This window comes from Cherax quadricarinatus, chromosome 7 (genome assembly GCF_038502225.1).
Source record: "Cherax quadricarinatus isolate ZL_2023a chromosome 7, ASM3850222v1, whole genome shotgun sequence".
NCBI lineage: Eukaryota > Metazoa > Arthropoda > Malacostraca > Decapoda > Parastacidae > Cherax > Cherax quadricarinatus.
The window spans coordinates 47251591-47276909 of record NC_091298.1 but is presented as its reverse complement, the minus strand read 5'-3'; the positions used below and the strand labels follow the sequence as shown (position 1 = coordinate 47276909).

General features: G+C 41.8%; 1 protein-coding gene across 2 annotated transcripts in view; it reads right to left on the bottom strand.

The window, feature by feature from the left end:
- LOC128687034 (uncharacterized) overlaps positions 1–25319 on the bottom strand; it is a 197515-nt gene that overhangs the window by 136188 nt on the left and 36008 nt on the right. Inside the window, exons 3-4 of one of the 2 annotated variants that reach the window (XM_070082410.1) lie at positions 20271–20364; positions 15451–15546 (exon numbers count right to left, since the gene is read on the bottom strand). In XM_070082410.1, coding sequence (XP_069938511.1) covers positions 15451–15546; positions 20271–20364 — 190 coding nt within the window. The remainder of the gene's footprint in view (positions 1–15450; positions 15547–20270; positions 20365–25319) is intronic. The other variant, XM_070082411.1, reaches the window with a different exon arrangement.

The following is a 25319-nucleotide window of genomic DNA, read 5'->3' as shown; positions in this document are numbered from 1 at the left end:
ATACTACGTACCACTCACTATAATAGGTACCACTCACTATACTAGGTACCACTCACTATACTAGGTACCACTCACTATACTAGGTACCACTTACTATAATACGTACCACTCACTAAACTAGGTACCACTCACTATACTAGGCACCACTCACTATACTAGGTAGAAGCTCACTATACTAGGTACCACTCGCTATACTATGTACCACTCACTATACTAGGTACCACTCACTATACTAGGTACCACTCACTATAATAGGTACCACTCGCTATACTAGGTACCACTCACTATACTAGGTACCACTCACTATACTAGGTATCACTCGCTATACTAGGTACCACTCACTATACTAGGTACCACTCACTATACTAGGTACCACTCACTATACCAGGCACCACACTATACTAGGTACCACTCACTATACTAGGTACCACTCGCTATACTAGGTACCACTCACTATACTAGGTACCACTCACTATACTAGGTACCACTCACTATAATAGGTACCACTCGCTATACTAGGTACCACTCGCTATATTAGGTACCACTCACTATACTAGGTACCACTCGCTATACTAGGTACCACTCACTATACTAGGTACCACTCACTATACTAGGTATCACTCGCTATACTAGGTACCACTCACTATACTAGGTATCACTCACTATACTAGGTACCACTCACTATACTAGGTACCACTCACTATACTAGGTACCACTCACTATACTAGGTACCACTCACTATACCAGGCACCACACTATACTAGGTACCACTCACTATACTAGGTACCACTCGCTATACTAGGTACCACTCACTATACTAGGTACCACTCACTATACTAGGTACCACTCACTATAATAGGTACCACTCGCTATACTAGGTACCACTCGCTATATTAGGTACCACTCACTATACTAGGTACCACTCGCTGTACTAGGTACCACTCACTATACTAGGTACCACTCACTATACTAGGTACCACTCACTATACTAGGTACCACTCACTATACTAGGCACCACTCACTATACTAGGTACCACTCACTATACAAGGTACCACTCACTATACTAGGTACCACTCACTATACTAGGTACCACTCACTCTAATAGGTACCACTCACTATACTAGGTACCACTCACTATACTAGGTACCACTCACTATACTAGGTACCACTCACTATAATAGGTACCACTCGCTATACTAGGTACCACTCACTATACTAGGTACCACTCGCTATACTAGGTACCACTCACTATAATAGGTACCACTCACTATACTAGGTACCACTCACTATACTAGGCACCATTCACTATACTAAGTACCACTCACTATACTAGGTACCACTCACTATACTATGCACCACTCACTATACTAGGTACCACTCACTATACTAGGTACCACTCACTATAATAGGTACCACTCACTATAATAGGTACCACTCGGTATACTAGGTACCACTCACTACACTAGGTACCACTCACTATACTATGTAAAACTCACTATACTAGGTACCACTCACTATACTAGGTACCACTCACTATACTAGGAACCACTCACTATACTAGGTACCACTCACTATACTAGGTACCACTCACTATACTAGGTACCACTCACTATACTAGGTACCACTCACTATACTAGGTACCACTCGCTATACTAGGAACCACTCACTATACTAGGAACCACTCACTATACTAGGAACCACTCACTATAGTAGGTACCACTCGCTATACTAGGAACCACTCACTATACTAGGAACCACTCACTATACTAGGAACAACTCACTATACTAGGAACCACTCACTATACTAGGAACCACTCACTATACTAGGAACCACTCACTATACTAGGAACCACTCACTATACTAGGTACCACTCACTATACTAGGAACCACTCACTATACTAGGAACCACTCACTATACTAGGTACCACTCACTATACTAGGAACCACTCACTATACTAGGTACCACTCACTATACTAGGTACCACTCACTATACTAGGTACCTCTCACTATACTAGGTACCACTCGCTATACTAGGTACCACTCACTATACTAGGTACCACTCACTATACTAGGTACCACTCGCTATACTAGGAACCACTCACTATACTAGGAACCACTCGCTATACTAGGAACCACTCACTATACTAGGAACCACTCACTATACTAGGAACCACTCACTATAGTAGGTACCACTCGCTATACTAGGAACCACTCACTATACTAGGAACCACTCACTATACTAGGAACCACTCACTATACTAGGAACCACTCACTATACTAGGAACCACTCACTATACTAGGAACCACTCACTATACTAGGAACCACTCACTATACTAGGAACCACTCACTAGTCTAGGTACCACTCACTATACTAGGAACCACTCACTATACTAGGAACCACTCACTATACTAGGAACCACTCACTATACTAGGTACCACTCACTATACTAGGAACCACTCACTATACTAGGAACCACTCACTATACTAGGTACCACTCACTATACTAGGAACCACTCACTATACTAGGTACCACTCACTATACTAGGTACCACTCACTATACTAGGTACCACTCACTATACTAGGTACCACTCGCTATACTAGGTACCACTCACTATACTAGGTACCACTCACTATACTAGGTACCACTCGCTATACTAGGAACCACTCACTATACTAGGAACCACTCGCTATACTAGGAACCACTCACTATACTAGGAACCACTCACTATACTAGGAACCACTCACTATAGTAGGTACCACTCGCTATACTAGGAACCACTCACTATACTAGGAACCACTCACTATACTAGGAACCACTCACTATACTAGGAACCACTCACTATACTAGGAACCACTCACTATACTAGGAACCACTCACTATACTAGGAACCACTCACTATACTAGGAACCACTCACTATACTAGGAACCACTCACTATACTAGGTACCACTCACTATACTAGGAACCACTCATTATACTAGGAACCACTCACTATTCTAGGTACCACTCACTATACTAGGAACCACCCACTATACTAGGTACCACTCACTATACTAGGTACCACTCTCTATACTAGGAACCACTCACTATACTAGGTACCACTCACTATACTAGGACCCACTCACTATACTAGGTACCACTCACTATACTAGGAACCATTCACTATACTAGGAACCACTCACTATACTAGGTACCACTCACTATACTAGGAGCCACTCACTATATTAGGTACCACTCACTATACTAGGTACCACTCACTATACTAGGTACCACTCACTATACTGATAATACCACCACAACCACTACTACTATTACAATTACGACTACTATTACCACGTTTACTTCCACTACTACTACAATTACTACCTTTATTTCCACTACTCCTACTCTTAATGTTACTACTACTACCTCTACATTTACTAATATTACTATTACTACTATTACTACTCGCCATTGAACATAACATGCTGCTAAACACAGGTATGAATCATTGACTTGATGAAGCTTCTTGCACAGGCAAAAGGTAGTTTAATTAGCTCTCAGTTAATGCAACTTGTGTCTCGATCATTTGCAACTTGCAGCACCTTTCAAGGCAGGTAAAATTGCTGACCTAGAAAATGTACAGAGAACCGTCACGGCACACATAACTGCGATAAAATATCTCAATTACTGGGAACGCTTAAAGTTCCTCAACCTGTACTCCCTAGAACGCAGGCGGGAGAGACGCATGATAATATACACTTGGAAAACCCTAGAGGGATTATTACCAAACTTGCACACGAAAATCACTTCCTATGAAAGCAAGACTCGGCAGACGATGTAACATTCCCCCAATGAAAAGCAGGGGTGCCACTAGCACGATAAGAGACAACACAATAAGTATCAGGGGCCCAAGACTGTTAAACTGCCTCCCAGCATACATAAGACGGATTACCAATAGACCCCTGGCTGTCAAGGCGGCGATGGACAGGTACCTGAAGTCAGTACCTGACCAGCCGGGCTTTGGTTCGTACGTAGGGTTGCGTGCGGCCAACAGTAACAGCCTGGTTGATTAGGCCCTGATCAACCATTATCTCTGGTCACAGACCAGGCCGCGGAGGAGTTGACCCCCGCAACCCTCTCTAGGTATTCCCATAATATCTTATTACAAGTTACCGAAAACCCACACTTATCAGAATACTCTCATGACTACCCTTCCAACTGTCTTATACTATCATTGTTCCAGCCGCCGGAGTGTGAGTTTTGAGTCATCATAAGGACAACCTTGTACACTTCCATTGGTATCATCACAAGGACAATCTTGTACACTTCCACTGGTATCATCACAAGGACAACCTTGTACACTTCCACTGGTATCATGCACTGTGCGTATGTGTGTGTGCAATATTTAAAGCAGGGGAACTACAGGCCAGTGTCACAAATATGCATAGTATGTAAAGGTATGTAGAAGATTATCAGGAAAGTAGTGGAGCACCTGGAAAGGAGCGGATTCATAAACAACACCCAGGACGGTTTTAGAGATGGTAAATCCTGTGTAACAAACCTGCTAGATTTCTATGACTAGACTTTGAGAAAGCCACTTATGTTGCAACCCCTGAATGGGTTACAATGATTATGTATATATATAATGTATATTACCTTTTCATATAATTTTATATTGCTTATATTTGTGATAATAGCTAAATCGCAAATGTATTGCCTTATATTGTTATTTGACGTAGCTTATGTAGTTAGGATGTACATAATATGTGCTCAGTTCAAGCCTTGATTGTCAAACTACTGTAATTATCGCTTGTCGCTCGTTATACTGCCGGCTTCTGAGCTGTGCTGTCCACGGGGCTATCACGTGATCGAGGTGGGGGGGTCCTCACCTCTCGTGAAGTATTCAGTCTGCTCTAGACTCGCTTGGTGGTTGGACAGATTGTCTGTCTCATTATTCTTGTTAGTTCTGTAGAACTCTGTTCACAGAACATTGTATAGACTTAATGATTTTCGACGTTGTACTGAGGTTGTGTGTCGCTTAGACACTCTGAACATCTCAGGTCCTTAGCTATAGCTTCTGACCTAATTTTGTACTGGTTTCTGTGTATTGTCACAGTCAGGGTTTTTTCTATGCTGAACTTAGATTCAGTAGTATGGGAGTTTTGTAACTTTTGTGGAGGATCTGCTGATGGTCCCTACTTAGTGTCGTTATATTATCTCCTTGATCCTGATTGTGTCGCAGTCGCTTGTTATATGGCTATTGGGCTTAGCATTCTTTTCATTGTTCAAGCAGACTGTTCTGGTTGCCAGTCGGTCAAGAAGTTAGTTTATGTGAGGACTTTGTCAGTCACTTGTTTAAGTCTAGTCGAGTCGTGAGACAGCGAACTACTTAGAGCACTTACACGCATACACAAACTTACTTGTACATATTTGTAATATCTTATTAAATGTTAATGCACCAGACGGTACTTAAGAATTATAAATGTGATATGTGCTTTCAGCACAATAATATTGAACTCGAGAGATTGATTTTATTTTGATTGCTGTGATTAATTTAATTTGATAATATACCTCTAGACTTAATAAATTTATTAAATTTTAATTTCTCTAGTTAGTAGCCTACCAGTTGTAATCCTGAAGCACTATTGAATAATACTGAATTTTAATGGATAATTGGACAAGGATACTGACTACTTGTTACGAAAACCCAGTAACAGGCTGAATGCTAGAAGGGCAGTCCTTTCTAGTATCCACTGGAGATCTCTAAGCTTTTAGAATCGCGTTTTTTGTAACAACTGACAACATGCCCATGCACTCTGCCCCAGGCCCAGACTCGTGAAACTCTGTTCATTAAGAACTGCAAGAAACCCCTCTCACGGGCCCCAAGTATGATATGGAGAAGGAGCATAGACACAGGTGAGATTCCACAGTCACTAAAAACAACGGATATAACCCTACTCCATAAAGTTGGCAGCAAAGCTAAGAGCTATAGACCAATAACTTTAACGTCCCACATCATAAAAATCTTTGAAAGAATTCCAAGAAGCAGGATTACAAACCACTTGGACTCCCAACAATTGCACAATCCAGGGCAACATGGGCTCAGAGCAGGTCACTCCTGCCACTCACAACTACTGGATCACTATGATATGATCTTGGATGCACTGTAAAACAAACAGAATGCAGATGTAGTATACACAGATTTTAAAAAAGCCTTTGACAAGTGCGATTATGGTGTAAAAGCGCACAAATACGTGCTAAAGTGATAAGTGGCAAAGTAGGCAGATGGATCTTCAACTTTCTGACCAATCGAACACAAAGAGTAATGGTAAACAGAGTTAAATCGGAAGCTGCCATACCTGGAGTATACCTGGAGAGGGTTCCGGGGGTCAACGCCCCCGCTGACTGGTCTGTGACCAGGTCTAATGGTGAATCAGGGCCTGATCAACCAGGCTATTACTGTTGGCCGCGTGTAACCCGACGTACGAACCACAGCCCGGCTGATTAGGTGCTGACTTGAGGTGCCTGTCCAGTGCCTGCTTGAAGACAGCCAGGGGGTGTATTGGTAATCCCCCTTATGTATGCTGGGAGGCAGTTGAACAGTCTTGGGCCTCCCACCCTTATCGTGCTAGTGGCGCCCCTGCTTTTCATTGGGGGAATGTTGCATGGTCTGCCGAGTCTTTTGCTTTCACAGGGAGTGATTTTCGTGTGCAAGTTTGGTACTAATCCCTCTAGGATTTTCCAAGCGTATATTATCATGTATCTCTCCCACCTGCGTTATAGGAAGTACAGATTGAGGAACTTTAAGCGTTCCCAGTAACTGAGATATTTTATCGCAGTTATGCGTGCCGTGACGGTTCTCTGTACATTTTCTAGGTCAGCAATTTCACCTGCCTTGAAAGGTGCTGTTAGTGTGCAGCAATATTCCAGCCTAGATAGAACAAGCAACCTGAAGAGTGTCATCATGGGCTTGGCATCCCTAGTTTTGAAGGTTCTCATTATCCATCCTGTCATTTTTCTAGCAGCTGCGACTGATAGAGTGTTATGGTCTTTGAAGGTGAGATCCTTTGACATGATCACTCCCAGGTCTTACACATTAGTTTTTCGCTTTATTGTGTGGTTGGCATTTGTTTTATACTCCGATGTAGTTTTAATTTCCTCACGTTTTCCATATCGGAGTAACTGAAATTTCTCATAGTGAAGAGCTGTTTCACAAGGCACAGTACTCGCCCCTATCCTGTTTCTCATCCTCATAACAGACATAAGATCTGCATGAGAGTGCCATCCACTGAGGACACGGCAAATCTCCAAGAAGACATAAATCAAGTTTTCCAATGGGCAACAGAGAACAATATGATGCTCAATGAAGACAAATTCCAACTACTCCGTTATGGAAAACCGGAGGAAATAATAACTAGGACTGAGTATACTAAAACTCTAATCAGATAATAGAGCGGAAAAGTAATGTGAAGGACCTGGGTGTGGTAATGTCTGAGGATGTCACCTTCAAGGACCACAACAGTGCCACTATCACATCTGCGAGGAAACTGATACGATGGATAATGAGAACATTCAAGACAAGAGATGCCAAGCAAATGATAATCCTTTTTTAAATCACTTGTTCTCTCTAGGCTCCTAATTCAAAGCAGGTGAAATTGCAGATCTAGAGAATGTACAGAGAACCTTTACTGCACATATAAGTTCCATCAAACGCCTTAACTACTGGGAACGCCTGGAAGCACTTGACTTGTACTCACTGGAGCACAGGCGAGAGATACATTATAATCTACACCTGGAAGATCCTGGAGGGACTGGTCCCTAATCTACACACAGAAATCACCCCCTACGGAAGCAAAAGACTTGGCAGGCGATGCAACATATCCTCAGTGAAAAGTAGGGGCGCCATTACTACACAAAGAGAAAACACAATAAGTGTCCGGGGCCCAAGACTGTTCAACAGCCTCCCACCAGCCATAAGGGGAATTACCAACAGAACCCTGGTTGTCTTCAAGACGGAGCTGGACAGATACCTAAAGTCGGTGGCGGATCAGCCAGGCTCTGGTTCGTACGCTGGACTACATGCGGCCAGCAGCTACAGCCTCGTTGATCAGGCACTGATTCACCAGGAGGCCTGGTCATGGACTTGGCCGCGGGGGCGTTGATCCCCGGAATACCCTCCAGGTAGACTCCAGGTAGCAGGTAGGTAACGACAGTTAGGCAGGAGAGAGAGAGAGAGAGAGAGAGAGACCAAGACTGGAAAGAAACAGCGAATTATCAGGGAGGAGGTGTGGAAACGAGCGAGTGTGACGAACGGGGTTCCACAACGATCAGTCCTTGGACCAGTACTGTTTATGTATGTAAATGACATACCTGGAGGTTATTCCGGGGATCAACGCCCCCGCGGCCCGGTCCATGACCAGGCCTCCCGATGGATCAGGGCCTGATCAACTAGGCTGTTACTGCTGGCCGCACGCAGTCCAACGTACGAGCCACAGCCCGGCTGATCCGGCACTGACTTTAGGTATCTGTCCAGCTCTCTCTTGAAGGCAGCCAGGGGTTTATTGGCAATTCCCCTAATGCTTGATGGGAGGCTGTTAAACAGTTTTGGGCCCCGGACACTTATGGTGTTTTCCCTTAGTGTACCAATGGCGCCCCTACTTTTTATTGGGGGCATTTTGCATCGCCTGCCCAGTCTTTTACTTTCGTAAGGAGTGATTTCTGTGTGCAGATTTGGGACCATTCCTTCCAAGTGTAGATTATGATATATCTCTCCCTCCTGCGTTCCAACGAGTACAAGTCAAGTGCTTCCAAGCGTTCCCAGTAGTTAAGGTGCTTGACAGAACTTATACGTGCAGTAAAGGATCTCTGTACACTCTCTAGATCTGCGATTTCACCTGCTTTGAATGGAGATGTTAATGTACAGCAGTATTCTAGCCTAGAGAGAACAAGTGATTTGAAAAGGATCATCATGGGCTTGGCATCTCTCGTTTTGAAAGTTCTCATTATCCATCCTATCATTTTCTTTGCACGTGCGATTGTGGCACTGTTGTGATCCTTGAAAGTGAGATCCTCAGACATTACTATTCCCAGGTCCCTTACATTATTTTTCCGCTCTATTGTATGGCCGGAGTCAGTAGTAAACTCTGTTCTAGTTATTATCTCCTCCAGTTTTCCATAACGGAGTAGTTGGAATTTGTCCTCATTGAACATCATATTGTTTACCGTTGCCCACTGGAAAACTTTGTTTATATCTTCTTGGAGGTTAACCGCGTCCTCAGCAGATGACAGCCTCATGCAGATCCTAGTATCATCCGCAAAGGATGATACGGTGCTGTGGTGTATATCTCTGTTTATGTCTGATATGAGGATAAGGAATAAGATGGGGGCGAGTACTGTGCCTTGTGGAACAGAGCTCTTCACTATGGCAGCCTCCAATTTAACTCTGTTGACCACTACTCTTTGTGTTCGATTTGTTAGGAAGTTGAAGATCCATCTCCCCACTTTCCCAGTTATTCCTTTAGCACGTATTTTATGGGCTATTACGCCATGATCGCATTTGTCAAATGCTTTTGCAAAGTCTGTGTATATTACATCTGCATTCTGATTTTCTTCCAGTGCATCCAAGGCCATGTCATAGTGATCCAGTAGTTGTGAGAGGCAGGAGCGACCTGCTCTGAACCCATGTTGCCCTGGATTGTGCAGATTTTGGGAATCCAGGTGATTTGCAATCCTGCTTCTTAGCACTCTTTCAAAGATTTTTATGATGTGGGACGTCAGAGCTATTGGTCTATAGTTCTTAGCTAATGCTTTGCTGCCACCTTTATGGAGTGGGGCTATATCCGTTGTTTTAAGTGACTGTGGAATTTCACCCATGTCCAAGCTCCTCCTCCATAGTGTACTTAGGGCACGCGAGAGGGGTTTCTTGCAGTTCTTAATGAAAACAGAGTTCCACGAGTCTGGGCCCGGGGCTGAGTGCATAGGCATGTTGTCAATGGCTTTTTCGAAGTCTATCGGAGTTAGGGTAATGTCGGAAATCTGGCATACATTTATGGAGTTTTGAGGCTCATTCATGAAGAAATCATTTGGGTCGTCGATCCTCAGACCGATTAGTGGTTCACTAAACACAGAGTCGTACTGGGATTTCAATATTTCACTCATTTCCTTGTTGTCATCTGTGTAAGTCCCATCCTGTCTGAGTAAGGGCCCGATACTAGATGTGATATTTGCCTTGTTTTTGGCATATGAAAAGAAATATTTTGAATTTCTTTCAATTTCACTAATAGCTTTAAGCTCCTCCTGCCTCTCCTGGTTCCTGTAAGAGTCATTTAGCTTAAGTTCGATAGTTTCCACTTCCCTGGTCAGTGCCTCCTTTCGTGTATCAGATATTCTAGCACTCCTGAGGAGCTCAGTGACTCTTCGTCGTCTTCTGTAGAGGGAGCGTCTTTTTCTCTCCAGTTTACTCCTGCTCTTCTTCTTTCTTAGGGAAATATGCCTAGAACATGCTTCGGCTACCAGGAAGTTGATCCTTTCAAGGCACTGGTTTGGATCCATGTCATTTAAGACATCTTCCCAACATGTTTCGTTTAGGACATGGTTTACCTGGTCCCAGTTGATGTTCTTGTTGAAGTTGTATTTTGTGAAGACACCTTCACAGGTACATGCATTCTGCAGATCAGTACCCCTATGCATGTACGTCTGGACTTCGATTAGGTTGTGATCGGAATTAGTTGTTTTTGATATTCTTATGTCTCTTATCAGGTCCTCATTATTTGTGAAGATAAGGTCAAGTGTGTTTTCTAGTCTTGTTGGCTCCACTATCTGCTGGCTTAATGTGTGTTTTTTGCAGAGACTTAGTAGTTCATGTGTGTGTGACCTTTCATCTGCGCAACCTCCGGGGATTGTTTCAGCTATAACATTATTTGCTACATTCTTCCATTTTGTAAGCCTTAGGTTGAAATCACCAAGCAGTAAGATGTTTGGGGATGGAGCTGGAAGGTTTTCCAAACAGTAATCAATTTTCAGTAGCTGTTCCTTGAACTGTTGTGAGGTTGCATCTGGTGGCTTGTATACAACCACAATGACTAGGTTTTGGTTCTCGATCTTTATTGATAGAACTTCAACTACCTCATTTGTGGTGTTCAGCAACTCCGTGCAGATAAGGGACTCTTTGACATACAGGCCAACCCCCCCTTGTTGCCTGTTTTTTCTGTCGCATCTAAAAAGGTTGTAACCACTTATCCATATTTCACTGTCAAAGTGATCTTTTGTGTGAGTCTCTGTGAAGGCTGCAAACATTGCATTAGACTCCTCTAGAAGTCCACTGATAAAAGGTATTTTGTTGGTGGATGGCTTAAGGCCCTGTATATTAGCAAATATGAACGAGGTTGTATTCTGTATTTGTTGGGGGATTTTGTTATTGGCATCAGTAGTTGTAATTCTGGAGGGCCATGGGTGGCCACTGGCTGCGCCTCCAGTCCAACAAGGCTCCAAGGTGGTGGACTATTTTTGTTATTTCCTTCCATGACAGAGGAAATCGAGTCAGAGGTGACCCTGTTTGCAGATGATGTAGCATTAATGAGAATACAAACCTGAGACCAGAAAGACTACAAATGGCCCTGGAAAACCTTCAGGATTGGTCAAACAGGTGGCTATTATAATTTAACCCTAGCAAATGCAAGAATATGAAAATCGGGGAAGAGTAAAGGCAACTGGAAACACAGTGAGAACAGTCCCAGACATTTGTCAGAGGCCAGAACCAAATAATCGCTGCAGTACACGCAAGGCTGGCAATTTAAGGATAGCTTCCAGGAACCTCGACAAGGATATACCTTCGGTGAGAGTTTTCATACTTCCGGAGCCCGGCCATAGATCAGACTGTGTACGAATGGTATATAATACCGACAAGATGAGAGTAAGATTACGTACATAGGTGCACCACTGCGAAACATCTACAATAAAGATACCCAGATGTTGCACATGTGTCTTACTCTCATAGATCAGACTGTTGCTGCGGGTGCACCGCCGACCCACAATATCCATCACAGCCTGGTTGATCTGCCACTTTGTGAAGATACTTATCCAATTTTCTTTTGACTTCTACAATTGGAGGCATTCACGACCTGGCATATATCAGGCCCATCCTGGAGTATGCAGCGCCAGTATAGAACCCGCATCTGACAAAACGTAAAGCTGGTAAAGGTGCGAAGGCTTGCAGCAAGACTAGTGCGAAATGAAAGTATGGGGTACCATAAGAGGCTAGATAAGCTAAACCTGACCATATCTACTGAGTACATAAATGGAATACAATACCCACAAGATGCAGAATTAGACACCTGTGCAACATCAGGTTATCTTTACTTGTAGACGTTTCGCCAGCCAGTGGCTTTATCAATATAAGACATAATGTGAACAGCTCAGTAGTCTTGAGGGAACTGAAGCACAGTCATGAAGCTTGGTGCTTATATACTAGCGAGAGGTGTAGGACGTGAAGCAGACGAAGGTACTGTCACTGGTAGGTGGGAATCCCCAGTAGAAGGTCATAACCAACATTAAAATGGTATGAAATACCGACAGGTTGTTAGGTAAGACACATATGCAACAGTTAGGTATCTTTATTTCGAAACGTTTCGCCTACACAGTAGGCTTCTTCAGTCGAGTACAGAAAAGTTGATAGAAGCAGAAGATACTTGAAGACGATGTAATCAGTCCATCACCCTTAAAGTTTTGAGGTGGTCAGTCCCTCAGTCTGGAGAAGAGCATTGTTCCATGGTATGAAACAATATGGAGATGAAGTGACAGGATGGAGCCTTTTATAGCGCCAAGAGGTGAGATGTAGGTCACTAGGAGAGGTAAGAACTCAGAGGTTGTGAGGACAGGTCCCTCTCAAATCCAGCCGTTCTCACTAGTAGAGGTTGTCGAAGTTGATTGTAGGTCTGTACCAAGATACCCTTGTGTTGCAGTGTCAGACAGATTGAACATTAAAATGGTATGAAATACCGACAGGTTGTTAGGTAAGACACATATGCAACAGTTAGGTATCTTTATTTCGAAACGTTTCGCCTACACAGTAGGCTTCTTCAGTCGAGTACAGAAAAGTTGATAGAAGCAGAAGATACTTGAAGACGATGTAATCAGTCCATCACCCTTAAAGTTTTGAGACTGACCACCTCAAAACTTTAAGGGTGTCGAACCAGGTAAGAACCAGGAATAATGGATCTAAGTTGGATAAATTTAGATTTAGAAAGGACATAGGTAAGTACTGGTTTTCTAACAGAGTTGTAGATGCGTGGGAGGGGCTGGGTTTGATTGGTGTCAAGGGGTACGGGAGTTATTTCTTGAGTAGCTTTAGGTAGATGTCGTTTTGATAAGGACTTGCCTCGTATGGGCCAGTAGGCCTTCTGCAGTGTTCCTACATTCTTATGTTCTTATGGTCCAGAGGTCCACCATGGGTTTGTTGTGTCGTCCGAGCCTGTGGTCACTGTTGTTGTGGTCCAGAGGGCCACTATGGGTTTGTTAGTTGTGTTGTCCGAGTCTGTGATCACTGTTGTGACCACCTCACCCTCATCTTGTGTTACTATGTGGTAACACAAGACAATTGTCCTGTATCTTGTGTTACCATGTGGTAACACAAGACAATTGTTCGGTATCTTGTGTTACCATGCGGTAACACAAGAAACAGGACAAATATCCATAGAAAAATAAAAAGGCACGATACCGTGACTGAACAATACACAAATAACTCGCACATAGGTTATCAGGACCATTAACTGCTGTTACTAGTTAATGGTCCAAATCAGACCGAAACGTCTGATACTCAAGTGTTGCACATGTGTCTAATTTATCAACTTGTCGGTTCTCTGAACCATTTATCCACATTGGTCATTACAGGTTTGCGGTCTCTTCAAAAATCAATTCATTGTTCTAGCCGACGCAAAATATGGCTACAACGTAAAGATTCCGGATATCTTGTCATTAACAATGAAGTGATTTGGCATATCACATAAGGTTAGCACGGAAGTGTAAAGATTGATGAAGTGTTCCAGTGTATGGTTGCCCTGTCTCTGCCCACACACTTCACATCTCTATACAAACCATACTACCAGACACTTATAGCCCAGCTTTAATCTAACAGTAACAACGTCTTGCAGTGTACTATGTTACTTTCACCACAGACATGCTGAGCTCACTGCTGTTAGCGTGCACACAACATCAGTAATGCATTCATTACATCGTCTTCACAAGCCTTCTGAGTAGGTGAAAGGTTTCGTAATAAAGATACTTAACTGTTGTACATGTGTCTTAACAATCTGTGTACGAATGGTATATAATACCGACAAGTTGAGATTAAGACACATGTGCAACATCTGGGTATCTTTATTGTAGACGTTTCGCCATCCAGTGGCTTTATCAATACAAATTCTAGAACATAACTTGAAGACAGTAGAACTATGTACAGAAGATGAGGTAATCAGTCCCTCAACCTAGGAGTAGGTGCGAAGAGCACCATAGTCGTGGAGATTCTCCACGACTATGGTGCTCTTCGCACCTACTCCTAGGTTGAGGGACTGATTACCTCATCTTCTGTACATAGTTCTACTGTCTTCAAGTTATGTTCTAGAATTTGTATTGATAAAGCCACTGGATGGCGAAACGTCTACAATAAAGATACCCAGATGTTGCACATGTGTCTCAATCTCATATTCACAGAACAGTAATATCTAGACATTTACCGGACGTATAATCAAGAGGCCTATCATTAACCTTGAATTTTGATGGTCCACTATTACGGTGACCAATATGTTTGAAACACTGTAGGCTTCTTTACAGAAATTATAAGGCCAGGATTATTACAGGTGAGTGGAACATTTCATGAAAGGTTTAGTATATCGAAGAATATCATCAGCACAGGTAATTGTGATAGTGCTGGGAGTATCTGGTATAGAAGCATTTTTAATAATCCAGAAGAATCGTATAATTGTGCTTTTTGTCCCCATGTACGGTCAAAAATGTTGGCCACAAATGTGTGAATCCAGTAATACCGGGAGACACTTGTTCTTTATAGTAACCTGATAAGCACCATCTTCTCAAATGTTTTACAAAGACAAATGGTTGTAGTGGAACAACAGTAAGAGAAATACCGTTACCCAGACCTAAGCAGTATGATTTTTATTTTGACTCTCCGCCACAGGAGCTTCGGCTAGCCAACCATCACCTGAGACACACTGTCTTGCCACGCACCTGCCACACACATACTGCCTCCATCACTCAACACAGCATCTCCAGACAAAGATCTGTATCTGCTCAATTTTTCCCTGGCAAAGCAACAACAACCAAAGTAGTTATTACAGACACATAGGAATCAATTGAAAACTTTATTAAGACCGTTTCACCTGCACATCAGGCTTCATCAAGTCTGGTATTCCTATACCATTCACTATTACAACCATTGTAGTGTTGACCTACGTGGACGGTACTGAGGTAGCGGGCGTGTTCATGGCTCAGCACCAGTGACAAGGTCTCTGTCATCCTCTGTACCGCACCCCACGTCACCACCACAATCTAAAACATCACGTAAGGATACTGTACATATATATATATATATATATATATATATATATATATATATATATATATATATATATATATATATATATATATATATATATATATATATATATATATCAGAATTAACATGCAAAATATACTGAATTCACATTTTATTGCAGATTTGTAGAAACAAAGTTCTTTGGTAATAAGAAATAATGTTTGTATTCAAAATTACACACACACACAAAAAAATATTTGCTGGTGTTAACAAAACATGTGAATTATTTCATAGCAGAAATAAGTCAACAGTTGAGCAAGACTTGTGGTTTAGTATTTTAAGAACATAAAAACATTAGAATAAAAATAAGAAAGAAGGAAGCAGCTTTCTAAGCGACCACAAGCGTTTGACACAGTAGACCACGGCATCCTACTCCACAAACTTGACCATTATGGTGTAAGAGGCCATACACTTGCATATTTCAAATCTTACCTTACTAATAGGTATCAGTACGTCACCATTAAAGACACAGCCTCATCAACACGGCCACTTGATACTGGAGTTCCGCAGGGAAGTGTCCTTGGTCCCCTGCTCTGCCTATTATACATCAATGATCTACCCAACGTATCGCAACACCTGAAACCCATTCTCTTTGCTGACGACGCGACTTATGTCATCTCCCACCCAAATCTTGCCACCCTCAACACCATTGTTAACGAGGAGCTGCTCAAAATTTCTACTTGGATGACAGCCAATAAGCTTACACTTAACACTGACAAAACCTTCTGTATTATGTTTGGTAACAAAGCAGTTGTTGTACAACTAAACATTAAGATCGACAACACCGAGGGTAAGGGAGTTAGTTTATAGGTTTGTAATGGGAATTTTAGCGTCAAAGCAGGCTTTGTGTGTGATGGGTTTGGTAAGGGAAGCGAAATGCGAACATTGTGAGGAATCGGAAACAGCTTTTCATGCCGTATATTTTTGTAGGGAGTTGGGGCAGGTACGGGTTTGGCTGGCTAGAGTCTTCAAGTTAATGGGTGGGGGCAATGTAGAGCTCCTGCGTGCCGTAACTTTAGAGGTAAGGGGGGTGTCTGAGGTGGTAAAGAGAGCCATTCTGTACATTGTGACAGATTTCTTGTTTTATTCCTGGGGCTTGAAGGAAAAAGGTGGGGGGATTAGGGTAAGGGCAATTGCAGCAGGAATTATCGCACAGTCTGCAGAAATAAAATCATTTATGGTAAAAGGTGGGTAACTGCGTTCCCGGAGGCATATAGAAATATAACGGTAAAGGGACTCAGTAACTTGGCCACTTAAGTACTAAGGGACCATTTTCCTTTTTTTAACGCGAATATAACCATACTGAAAGATATGTAAATGTGGTAGGATTGTCATGAGAGTTGTTTGGGAGGGGATGACATGTCAGATGTGGTGTAATTTGGGAGAGTTTTCTAGTGTGTGAATGTTTTAGTTTAACCATGTGTTGAAAAACAACAGGTTATTGTTGATCATAGATTTAATAAAGTAAATGATCTTTGTAAGTGAGACAACTACAAAAGGGAACAATCAAAGCATTGTTAACATGTTGGTATAAAGGATACAGAGTAATCATGTTTTTCTCAAAATTATTCAATTACCTTGCTTTTTTCCTAATAAAACATTAAAATATAAGGTTGTAAAAGTCTTATCTATTGTTGTGTTAAAGTGTGTGTATGAGTCGGTGTGGGTATGTATGATCGAGTATATACGCAAATGTATATATATGTAACAGTATATTGTTGTGTTAAAGTGTGTGTATGAGTCGGTGTGGGTATGTATGATCGAGTATATACGCAAATGTATATATATATGTAAGAGTATAGGGATGTATGTTACCAACTTTTTAAAAGTCTGCCTTCTGTGTAAGGCGACCCTTTTAGCAAGTGCATATAATGATTGAGACACTTATGCAGCATATGGGAATCTTTATTCAGGAAACGTTTCGCCACACAGTGGCTTCATCAGTCCAAAACAAAGAGGAGGGCGTAAGGAGAGGAGGAGAATGAGGTAATCAGTCCCTCAACCTGGAGTCGATGTGTTCAGTCCATCAATCTTGTAGAATGTACTTGTACATTCTACAAGATTGATGGACTGAACACATCGACTCCAGGTTGAGGGACTGATTACCTCATTCTCCTCCTCTCCTTACGCCCTCCTCTTTGTATTGGACTGATGAAGCCACTGTGTGGCGAAACGTTTCCTGAATAAAGATTCCCATATGCTGCATAAGTGTCTCAATCTTCAACTTGTCGGTTTTTCAAACCATTCATCACAAGTGCATATAATGTTATTGTGAGATATAAGGTACTCACTGGTTTTAGCTAGTAATATGTAACATACACCGTGAATTTAGAACCTAACATGGGGGGGGGGGTAAAAGAGGGGAAATTTCGTGTTGTCAGGAAGTGAAAGGTTTATGGGGGATAATTATAATTTGAGTTTTTGAAAGTTCATATGGGTAACCAAGGTTGTCCATTTCATAAATACTGTTAAAAATGTCAGAAGATATATATGGGAAGTGGTCATCTTCTCAGATGTTTTTTTCTTGGTATAGTAGGAATATATACAGGATGAAGCAACTCTTTAGGGAATATTTTTTATTGTTTGTATATTAAGAGAAATACGAAATGACGCATGTATGAGAGGAACGAGGTCATTGATAACAATGGCAACTGTCATCAAATAGTGAGTTTGAATTTTAATTTTAATTTGAAGGTAGAAAACTTTAGTTGATACATGAAATGATGTAATATGCTTAGGTCATACTGTATGTTGTAAGATGGAAGGAATACCTTTAGGGCTTTTAGGCAATGTTTGAAGGTATAACCGTCCGCAGGAGGACATGTGTAATGGTTATGGTGTGGAGTTCATTTTTGTATGATTCACAGTTTATATTCTAAATTTTGTAGTTTCGTTTTTAATAAAAATAAAAAAAAAATAAAAAAATACAGCCTTATCAGTGCCTATGAGACATCAGGAGCGCATCAAGAGGAAGGTTAATACTAGGAAATGCTTAGTTAGGTGAGGAACCCTTACATATTTCATTATTTTATTGTTAAAACAATATAACAATATACTGCGTACGTTCTCATAATGTTTATGGATGGGCATATTTATGACAACTTCTGTAAAGTTTAAGTATAATCTTAGGACGCCTATTATTTATACTTCTTGATATGAAGACAAGAGTTTTGTTAGGTTTATTATCAATAACAACACTGCGACTAGCCAAGGACTCGAACCCATGTTGTTTTGGCCCGCCTCATGGTAAGCGAAAACACATGACGCAATCCACGAGGTAGGATTGCGTGGTCCTGTGGGTTAGAGCGTCATGTGTTTTCGCCTACCATGAGGTGTATATATATATATATATATATATATATATATATATATATATATATATATATATATATATATATATATATATATATATATATATATATATATATATATTGGAGGGAGAGAGTATGGAGGAGGTGAATGTATTCAGATATCTGGGAGTGGACGTGTCAGCGGATGGGTCTATGAAAGATGAGGTGAATCATAGAATTGATGAGGGGAAAAGAGTGATTGGTGCACTTAGGAGTCTGTGGAGACAAAGAACTTTGTCCTTGGAGGCAAAGAGAGGAATGTATGAGAGTATAGTTTTACCAACGCTCTTATATGGGTGTGAAGCATGGGTGATGAATGTTGCAGCGAGGAGAAGGCTGGAGGCAGTGGAGATGTCATGTCTGAGAGCAATGTGTGGTGTGAATATAATGCAGAGAATTCGTAGTTTGGAAGTTAGGAGGAGATGCGGGATTACCAAAACTGTTGTCCAGAGGGCTGAGGAAGGGTTGTTGAGGTGGTTCGGACATGTGGAGAGAATGGAGCGAATCAGAATAACTTCAAGAGTGTATCAGTCTGTAGTGGAAGGAAGGCGGGGTAGGGGGCGGCCTAGTAAAGGTTGGAGGGAGGGGGTAAAGGAGGTTTTGTGTGCGAGGGGCTTGGACTTCCAGCAGGCATGCGTGAGCGTGTTTGATAGGAGTGAATGGAGACAAATGGTTTTTAATACTTGACGTGCTGTTGGAGTGTGAGCAAAGTAACATTTATGAAGGGGTTCAGGGAAACCGGCAGGCCGGACTTGAGTCCTGGAGATGGGAAGTACAGTGCCTGCACTCTGAAGGAGGGGTGTTAATGTTGCAGTTTAAAAACTGAAGTGTAAAGCACCCTTCTGGCAAGACAGTGATGGAGTGAATGATGGTGAAAGTTTTTCTTTTTCGGGCCACCCTGCCTTGGTGGGAATCGGCCGGTGTGATAAATATATATATATATATATATATATATATATATATATATATATATATATATATATATATATATATATATATATATATATATATATATATATATATATATATATATGCAATAAGATCACAGTAAACAGGTGATATCAGAATATGCAAAACAACCATTGTGAAAGGAGAATGAAATTCCTAGCGTTTCGTGACTTCTCACTTTATCAAGGAACTATTCCTTGATAATGTGAGAAGTCACGAATGCGCTTGGAATTTCACTCTCCTTTCACAGTGATTGTTTTGCACACACACACACACACACACATATATATATATATATATATATATATATATATATATATATATATATATATATATATATATATATATATACACACACATACACACAATCATATACTAACCTGCAGAGGGTGGGAGGAAGCAGGCAGGAACGTTGCAGCTTCCTCCACCACAGCATCCAGCGCCTCGCTCACCTCCAGGTTCATCTCAGTGCCTCTGAGAAATGAAGCCAGCATCCAAGATTAACAAGTCTCTCACCAGACACCACAAACACACTTATACATCACAAACATCACTAGATGGTAATACTTTGTTAGGAGAAATATGAACATTTCTCTGAAAATAGGTCTTATGACTCGCTGTGTGGAGTTCTCGGTCATACGTGTGACTTAAGTCATCTACTGGCTTATTGGCGAACTCCGTAAAATAATAAATAATATGCAGAGATGTGATGTGCAAGTTTTCCAGCACTCACTAAAGACAGGCCACACAGCACAGTCTGAGTAAACAAACCGTTGTCCTCTACACCATGGAAAGTAATGGTATATATCATATACCGACGCCTGATCCACCATCAGGCTTGGTGAAAGACCACCGAAACCCTCTCCAGGTATACAGCACCGTATCTTCGTTTGCAGATGACACCCAAATTTGCACGAGTGTCCTCCATTGAAGACACTGCAAGATTCCAGGCGGACATCACCCAAATCTTTAACCGGGCCGCAGAAAACAATATGAAGTTCAATGATGAGAAATTTCAATTACTCCGATATGGAAAACGTGAGGAAATTAAAACTATATCGGAGTATTAAACAAATTCCAACCACACAATAGAACGAAAAACTAGTATAAAAGACCTGGGAGTGATCATGTCAGAGGATCTCACTTTCAAAGACCACAACATTGTATAAATCACATTTGCTGGAAAAATGACAGGATGGATAATGAGAACCTTCAAAACTAGGGATGCCAAGCCCATGATGATACTCTTCAGGTTGCTTGTTCTATCTAGGCTGGAATATTGCTGCACACTAACAGCACCTTTCAAGGCAGGTGAAATTGCTGACCTAGAAAATGTACAGAGAACCGTCACGGCACGCATAACTGCGATAAAATATCTCAGTTACTGGGAACGCTTAAAGTTCCTCAATCTGTACTTCCTAGAACGCAGGTGGGAGAGATACATGATAATATACACTTGGAAAATCCTAGAGGGATTAGTACCAAACTTGCACACGAAAATCACTCCCTATGAAAGCAAAAGACTCGGCGGACGATGCAACATTCCCCCAATGAAAAGCAGGGGCGCCACTAGCACGATAAGAGACAACACAATAAGTGTGAGAGGCCCAAGACTGTTCAACTGCCTCCCAGCATACATAAGGGGGATTACCAATACACCCCCTGGCTGTCTTCAAGCTGGCACTGGACAGGCACCTTAAGTCAGTACCTGATCAGCCGGGCTGTGGTTCGTCCGTCGGGTTGCGTGCGGCCAATAGTAATAGCCTGGTTGATCAGGCCCTGATTCACCATGAGGCCTGGTCACAGACCGGACCGAAACCCTCTCCAGGTATTCCCCATAGACTGTGATTATTATTATTATAATCAAAAAGAAGCGCTAACTGACAAGGGTTATATTCCCATTAGAAACACACATCAATGCAGCGTAATGGGCTTCTTAACTGACAACATTTCGCTCACGCAGTGGGCTTTTTTCCAGTCGCGTTGAATTTTTGTGCCTTTAAAGCCGAAGGCAAAACGTTGTCAGTTAAATGATGTCATTACTGTGTAGTTTGTACTTTCTACTGTAGGCTGAGGTACGCTGAGTTCTGAGTTATTGTTATACCTGTTAGAGAAGAACTATTATCATTCACTGGGTTATACTAAGCGTGTAAGTCAGGCAGCGCCTGGGAATAGAAAAAGATCAGGTATAATCCGAGGAAAAGGAGGGCAGCTCTGATTTCCTCAAATAAAAAAGCCTTTGATCAGCATGAAAAAGAGCCTGGCCCTGAAGGCAGTAAACACGAGCCAACAGCTGTTTCACACGCGTATTGTTGAGTTTATATATTTACCAGGAAGCGGTAACCATCCGGTTAAAGGATCATACAGCGCCTGAGGAATGAGAAGTAAACAGGTTTGATTCAAGGGAGAGGATGGTAACGCCTTGCATCAAGAGGCCGTTACCAGACTCGAGGCACTTCACTTAACGAGTGAGAGTTACAATGACGACACTTATGGGGCACGTCAGTTCCCCTGTCTTCTAATAATGTTTTGCAACACAACTGTCATCAAAGATTTGTTAAGTTATACCATGAATTAAGGAAAGATCCCGGACTTTATTAACATACATTACTTCATTTGAAAGCCTAGCTTAATTTAGGGTATACTACCACCCCCAGGATGCCACCCATAACAGCAGATTACCTCCGTTTATTTGTCTCAAAACCTGTTTATAAATATAACCACTCTTCTTCCCAGGATGCCACCCGCAACAATCAAACACCTTAGCTCGTATCAAAGGCGAGTGTTATCTGATATGTATACCATCACCCCTCCCAGGATGCAGGGAAGTTGGTGGTGGGTTCTACCGTCAAGAGGGAGCTGGACAGATACTAAGTAGGTGCCGCATCAGCCGGGCTGTGGTTCGTTTGTTTGACTACGTGCGGCCAGCAGTAACAGCCTGGTTGATCAGGCCCTGATCCGGTGCCGTTGATTCCCGGAATACCCTCCAGGTAGACTCCAGGTATATATGGGAGTGATTATTACATAGGGTGTCACTAAGTGTCAGGGAGGGGGAGGTTCAAAGGGCATTTTTTCTTGCTGGCGTAGGTGGGTCACGGCGTGATTGTACGATAATTCAACAATCCTTGAATCAGTGTTGCCATGTAAACAATTCGTCCATGATACATATTTCAGAATCATCAGAAGGGATCGATCCAATCTTAGTTTACTTGTGAATTAGGTTGCACCATGTGTCCAGTGCTTACTTACAGATTACATGCCAATCTCCTAGACGTGTGGTAGTGGAGGGTCCAGTTATTTTTGTTTGCAAGGGCCGAGAAGAGTGACTTGACCTACGGAGCAGCCGTCTCCTAATAATAATAATATCTTTATTTACAACAAGTACATTGTACAAGGCGTACAGTCCTAGCTGACAACAATACATACTACTATATAGAAAACAGCTTGTTATGCTGAGCATTTCGTGCAAATTAGGTCAGTTTTGTCCCAGGATGCGACCCACACCAGTCCACTAACACCCAGGTACCTATTTTACTGATGGGTGAACATAGACAACCGGTGTAAAGAAACACGCCCAATGTTTCTACCCTCGCTGGGAATCAAACCTAGACCCTCGCCGTGTGAAGCGAGAGCTTTAGCCACCAGGCCACGGGGCACCAAGGATGAGTTTTGCATGACTTCCAGGAGTTCTGACAGTATAATAATAACTTTAGCGATATGTCAAGGTATCGTATTATTGAAAATAAGATACAAGACATATTAAAGCAAATTTTCTAACCTTGCTTGCAACAGATAAGTCAACTGTAGATCTAAATCCAGATGTGCTCATGTAAAATCTTTTGGGATCTAGTTCCTATGTCTTGTTTGTGTTTTACCTCATCCTGTTACACTTGCGCTTACCCTCCACAGGATGGATATGGGGTGCACAATAAACTAGCAGCGTCGGAGGCAAACTCTAAATCTATAATCTCTGGGGCGAGCAACACAAGATTCAACCTCTATGCGGATGATTAAGATGGTGTTTACTGGGATAGAAAACATCAGATAGAGGTCTGGTGGTGATGTGCTCAAATCCCAGCATCAATGTGGCTACAACTATAACTGAGACAGTTGTTACAATTACTGTTAAATCCTCCCCATAATTTCAGCAACTGGGCAAGGAAGGGAAGCACATATTACAGTCGTAAATACAACACAGGTGTCACAACAGTTCTATATTCAAAACTTATCCACACTTTCCATAGGAAAAAAAAAACAGGCAACAAATTTTTGAGATCAACCTAGGCTTCTCACTAATGATCTATAGAAACTCCTTCACATATAATTTTTGACTGTATTCTGATATTATAAAATATGACATTATAATGCGAAAACACAGTTACGGTGTTGCAGAAGACACTATCTTTATAAGTGTATTATTATAAGTATCCCAGCACACCATTCTCGTGCGTCTGAATGTTTACTGGTGACGCTCGGCTGTCTGCTTGCCAGACTTAAAACGCGGCTGTTTTTGTTGTTTTGCTTATTTTTAGATAATAATAATAATAATAATAATAATAATAATAATAATAATAATAATAATAATAATAATAATAATCCAAACTAAGCGCTAAACTCATAGGGGTCAGCGCTGTTTACTTGTGGATAATAATAATAACTAAGCGCTAAACCCATAGGGGTCAGCGCTGCTTAGTTGTGGATAATAATAATAATAATAATAATAATAATAATAATAATAATAATAACTAAGCGCTAAACCCATAGGGGTCATACAAGGATCATACAATGAGTAGAAAAGGTTGTGTTGGTTTGTGGGTCTGCTAATGTCTTCGTCAAGGAGAGAGGTCCAGTAGTCATGTCGTGACTCAAGTTTGTCTATCTGTCTGTCACTGAGCGTCTTCCAGTACAGATTCAGCGCAGGGATGTCTAATTGGGCATGGAGAGACTCGCTTGTGGCGAAGTCCTCCCATCTGACATCAAGCACCCAGCGCAGCACCTTGTTCTGGACACGCTGCAGTTTAAGTAAGTTTGTTTTAGCTGCAAGAGAGAGGGCTAGAGGAGAGTAAGTTATCAGAGGACGAAGTATTAGGGATTTGTAGAGGTGTAATTTGGTGAGTTGGGAGGCATGCAATAGCTAGTAAGGCCCGCAAGGGCCTTAAAGCTAGCTATTGCATGCCTTGTGTGAATGTGTCCGTGTAAGCGAAGAAGGTAGTCAAGATTAACGCCAAGGACAGTGACAGATTGTGTGATGGGGATGTAAGTGCGGGTGTCAGCTGTTCTGAGCTCGACAGGTAATGGAGGATCACGTTTCCTGTAGTTAAAATATGTAATGCTGCATATAGCTGCATTGGTTTTGATCCTTCATTTTTTGTTCCCAGATGGCTATCATGTCGACCTCGTTTTGTGTTTTGTGTGTGAGTGTATCTATA